The sequence below is a fragment of the Pinus tabuliformis genome, chromosome 5_1 (genome assembly GCF_031772625.1).
Source record: "Pinus tabuliformis cultivar Carrire ecotype Pingquan chromosome 5_1, CPIR1, whole genome shotgun sequence".
Lineage (NCBI taxonomy): Eukaryota > Viridiplantae > Streptophyta > Pinopsida > Pinales > Pinaceae > Pinus > Pinus tabuliformis.
In genome coordinates, this window is record NC_142305.1 from 37,977,616 (window position 1) to 37,982,836 (window position 5,221).

Below are 5,221 nucleotides of genomic sequence, written 5' to 3' on the forward strand. Positions count from 1 at the left end.
ATACAAAACATTTAAATAATATGGATTCATAAAAAAGTTACACCTTAAGAAATTAGATCCCTCTAGATTCATATTAAATCCTTATTTAAAATGCATCTATACTTGTTTTAAATATATCAGAGTCCTGATTCAATAATTAAATAAAGAAATTTAGTCCTAACTATTATATACTAATGCCATATAAAACTTAACCCTAATCTTAAAATTAAATAATAATAATAATATATATTTGAAAACTACTGCAACACAATTTCTTTGATTATAAAAATCGAATTATTACCAAAATAATTATAAATACAAACATGCAGTTGAACACAAATAAACCCAAATCTTCCGATTCCAGCGTATATCTTTACCCTCCTCAAATTTGCAAGTACTTAATACATCACATTTTACATTAAATTCAACCAACGATGAATCATACATATGAGCCAACTCTGGGCTAAAATTACATAGCACTAAATCTGTTCCAACTGTGAAAACCAAACCCTACTGAATCAAAATGGAGAAACTGTGAAGGGATCCTAATCTCCATGAAAACATACTAATCATTCCAATCAAACACTCCATGGTCGCTCAGTTTATTCACACAAAACCCACCTGCAAATTTAACTCCAATATCTAATGGTATTGACCAGGTGACCCACTCTTTACAGTAGGAGGTTTTGCACCTCTAGCCAGTACTTGGAAAGCTCTCTCCTGAACCTGTACCTGTACCTGTCCTTGCCCTTCTTTATGCTGCTTCTTCTTCTGTACCATGAAAACATATTATCTTAGCGCAAAAATATATTATATTTATTAAAGATAGAAACTATAAAAAAAAACCTCAAAATTATATATATATATTTGGGATGTATCATATTGAATTTTTTTGTGTGATTTGAATTATCATGGGTGGTTTATCTTTTTGTCTTCAAGATGAATCATACTGAATAATTTAGACACCGCCAAAAAATAAATTTAGATATAGATAAATTTTACAAATATATATATTTAAAATGTATCATATTGAATTTTCTGTATAATTTTTTGAACCATTATATGTGGTTCATCTTTTTGTCTTGAAAATAAATCACAATGAATGATTCAAACATCACCTAAAAATAAATCAAGATATAGATAAACTCCAAAAATAAATTTCAAATAAATTCCAAATAAATTCTAATCCAATAAACCTCAATACTGAAATTATATATACTCACAGAATCATCATATGTTCCAAGATTATCCTCAGCAGAATGAACCTCAACAGATTTTGACTTCACCTTCCCCTTCTCCTCTGCAGTCACACTCATCATAGAATTTATGAATAATTATTACAGATCTAGTCTAGTCTAAAGTGCATGAACAAAAGAATTCACATCCAATGTATAAATTTTGTAATGGAGCCTACCTTGTAACCCAGAGTTGACTTGGAGGATATCTTCATGATCAGATTCTATATGATTCTTTGTTATGGATGATACTTCAAGCTTATGCTCATGCTCCTGAGATTCCACCTGAAGCTTCTTTGGATCTGCAGAGGGATGAGCTGAATCTCGACCTAAGTGCCCTTCTATTCCATGTTTCAGGGTCTGAAATTCGCCCTCCATTAATCTCTTCACCGTTTCCATGATTCCCACTACTTGAATCACCCAGTAATGATCAATACTCCAATGTCACTATTACTTCTTCACAGCAAAAACTGCAGTTGCTACCTTTGATGGGGATGGTTGATTTTATAGAAGACCACGCCCGTCCTTACCCTGGTCCTGCAAATTGCAGAATTGCTGCAAGTAATTTCGCAGAAATAGCTACAGTATTCAATGCTTCCATCGTACATCGTCACTTCTTTTTGTTTTTTTTCCAATGTTGGACATAACAGCCATCTTGTCAGTTTCGCGTTCAACGCATGGAAAGTCGAGGGAAGGTGTAGATTAATGGTTTTCTATGCCGAATTACGATGAGTTCATACGTATTTATGTATGGAATTGTTTGTTGTTTTCCACTGAGATTCGCGTGAAGTTGGTCTCCATGGACGATTTCTCTTTAAATTAAATGAGTGAGTCAGTGCTGTGGTCGGTGTGTCAATGTCGGTGGACGTCGGTCACATTGGTTAAACTTATCGTTCCATCACTTATCCACATTAATATTAATATAGGCGTTGTCTAACCAGGCTACCATTCTTCATGATAGGCGAGATTCTTGATAAAAATTTCCAGAAATCTAATTCGGAAAGTGTTTAAATATATATTTTGCAGGGTAGATAATTTAAAATCTTGAAACATAGGTTAAAATAACTAATTATATTTTGTACGAAGATTTATTTAAATTTAGAGAGTTAGTTCACTAAATGTTGAGTCAAGTCGAGTGAAGGGATAAATAAATTTAGCGGGAGAAAAAGCTGAATATTTGTATTATATAAGTTAAAAGATTTAAATTTAATTCACTAAATGTTAAGTCAAGTCGAGTTAAGGGATAAATAAATTTAGCGTGTGGTTTTTTCAGGAGAAAAAGCTGAATATTTGTATTATATAAGTCAAAAGATTCGGTACATGCTGTGATTGAGTACATAACAGAACAGCTGATACATTCCAGCTAGTGAAAACAACATAGAAATATCAGAAAACAAGATTGTTTTCTTTATGAAGTTCTGGACAAAAAAACTGGATTTAGAGTCTCATTTATATTCTAAGACAGCTGAAGAAAAGAAGGGAGCTAGTCCTTTTTACAGGATAAAAACGGATTGAAGGCAAGTGATCAAAATAAACAAACCTGCAAGATGAGAAGCTACTAAATGCCGGGCATTTTGAAAGGATGTGGGCAGTAAGTAAAGGAATCCACAGTGATGCTCAGGTGCCACATACCTGGAGAGGATAGCAAACCTTTTTTTGAAAGATCATCGGCCTCCAAATTTTGCGAGCGCCTGATATGGGATATAGGAAAACGAGTTGGTTCCCAAAGATCAGCAATTCTGTTCATCCACCCCATAAGAGAGTCACTATTTATAGATAGTTTTCCAGTAACCTGCTCTATAATGACTTTTGAGTCACCATATAATTGAATTGAGCCAATTCCCAAAAAGGTGCAGAAGATGAGCAGTCCATGGAGGGCCATTGCCTCGGCTCGGTTGTTCGTTCCCATTCCTCCATTCCAGTAGATATAGTAGCTCTGTTCCTTTGCTAAGTGTATATATACTCCACAGCCGCATATTCCATTCTTTGATGCTCCGTCGAAGTGCGCGCCCGGGGAGTGGATATCAAGTTATTTTAAGTGAGTCTTTAATTAGAAACATATAAATATCTTTTACTGGGTTCATTGTAATCATCATGTTTTTGTGTGATAGATAGAAAAACCATCATCAAATTTTTGTGAGGTCAATAAAAAACCAATATATTTTATGTGTGAAATTTGTGTTTTAACTCCTCTATTTTTCCATCTATAACCACTCATTAGTAACCAAAATTTCCAAAAAAATTGTCAATTTTCTCAAAATCATATTGTAATTTTCATTATTATTTCCTGGGCAAATTTGTTATCAGGTTAGAATACGGTATTAATATATGATTTTGATGCTCGATTTCTTTCTTTATTTATAAATAAAGACACATACTTCCAAACCAGATCTCAGCCCCATAATTGCATTATCTCGGTGTCTCTGACCCTGGAAAGTTAGGCTCACGAGATGAACGCTCGATATTAGATATGAATATTCAAAGTTCAAACACGTGAATAAACCATTTGAAAATTTATATATCAATATTCAAAGTTCAAATACATGAATAAACCTCATTTGAATAATTGGTAACATATTTCTCCCATGAAATTCCAAAGCGGAGGCAGGTAGTGAAGGTATATATTAACATTTTCATGAAAATTCCGAAGTGGAGGCAGGTAGTGAAGGTACATATTAACATTTTCATTTAGTTTCTTAAATATTGTTTTTTATCTAAAGCTTTGTGATGAGATTGAAGTGAAGAGGCTGGGGTGGTCAAAGAGGATGGGTTCTCTTTGATTCTTAAGGAAACATCATGCTCATTTTCTTTAGTAGAGTTTAGGTTTAGTCTTTAACATTAATTATAAATTTATTCTCTATGTAAATTAACCTTTTTTTATTATATTAAAGAGTGTATTATCGTTAGTGGTTTAAAAAACATAATTTGCTACTTTAATTTGGGTTTAAAATCTTTTGACACGGCCAAGTTTAATTTGTTTAATTTTTATTATATTTGATTGAATATTTTTTTTGGATTTTTTTTTCATTTCTAAGAATTAATAATGTTTAAGCAAAGTTTCAAGGTAATAAAGTATATTACGAAAAAATTGGTGAAATATTAATTAATGGACAATATTTCATTCAACCAACTTTGTAATGGTACTATAACACTCATTTCGATTCACAAATTTTTTAATTGATAATGTCATGGACATTTTGTCATAACTTATTTGATGTAAATATTATTTTTTATTTAATGTATTGCTAGAGTTAAAGAAGAGAGTAATTGATACAAGCCCCAATGCCTAAGGAGATGCTATAAGGGAAATTTGGTAGGTTTCCTATCTAACATGAATTAAATGTCCAGATTTATGAATTGGTAGTTGAACTACCCAACTATTAGTAACTATGGAGAAAGAATGAGTACTGGTACTGAATTGCTCCAGAGATATGGGATACATACCATTTGGAGCCTTCTGAGTTGACCATGCAACTCAAAGAGGGACCTCAAATTCTAATGCTAAGAGTGTTTGAGTGGGTGAGTAGTGTGCACAATGAGAAAGAGAGGGCAACAAAGAGTCATCAAGGCATGTGAGTGTGTGTGAGAAAACCAATCAGGGTGTAACAATGAACTAGTAGAGTCTGTGCACAAAAAAGAAAAAGAACCGCACATGGGGTTGGAGGTGTGACTCTGATTAGGGGGTGGTAGAGAACCCTCTAAGTCGTGATAATTATTAGGAGAAGACTTCTGAGTAGATGAGCCAAAAGTCCACTTTTACATAATTGGTGATGATCTACCTAACAATAAAGGAAATAAGAAGAAAAATGTTGCAAAAACTTTTAAATCTGCAAAAAGAATGTTAAAAACCCTGCAAAGGAGACAAAAAATACTGAAAAAATGTATACCAACAAAGATAACAAGAAACCCAACTGAAAGAATTTGATTTTATTATTATTGAAAAAACTTGTTGGAGAAGAACATAGACATGTGTCTTTAACATCCTCCTCTGTGGGATTGGTCCTTTT

General features: G+C 32.9%; 1 protein-coding gene across 1 annotated transcript; it reads right to left on the reverse strand.

Moving 5' to 3' along the window:
• Nucleotides 1–366: 366 nt before the first annotated feature.
• LOC149163368 (uncharacterized) lies at nucleotides 367–1,832 on the reverse strand. Its single transcript, XM_089430727.1, has 3 exons — nucleotides 1,394–1,832; nucleotides 1,203–1,279; nucleotides 367–750 (listed from the first exon to the last, which is right to left on the reverse strand). The coding sequence occupies exons 1-3, from the start codon at nucleotides 1,611–1,613 to the stop codon at nucleotides 622–624; spliced, it is 426 nt and encodes a 141-aa protein (XP_089286853.1). The 5' UTR covers nucleotides 1,614–1,832; the 3' UTR covers nucleotides 367–621.
• Between the last annotated feature and the right edge of the window lie 3,389 nt (nucleotides 1,833–5,221).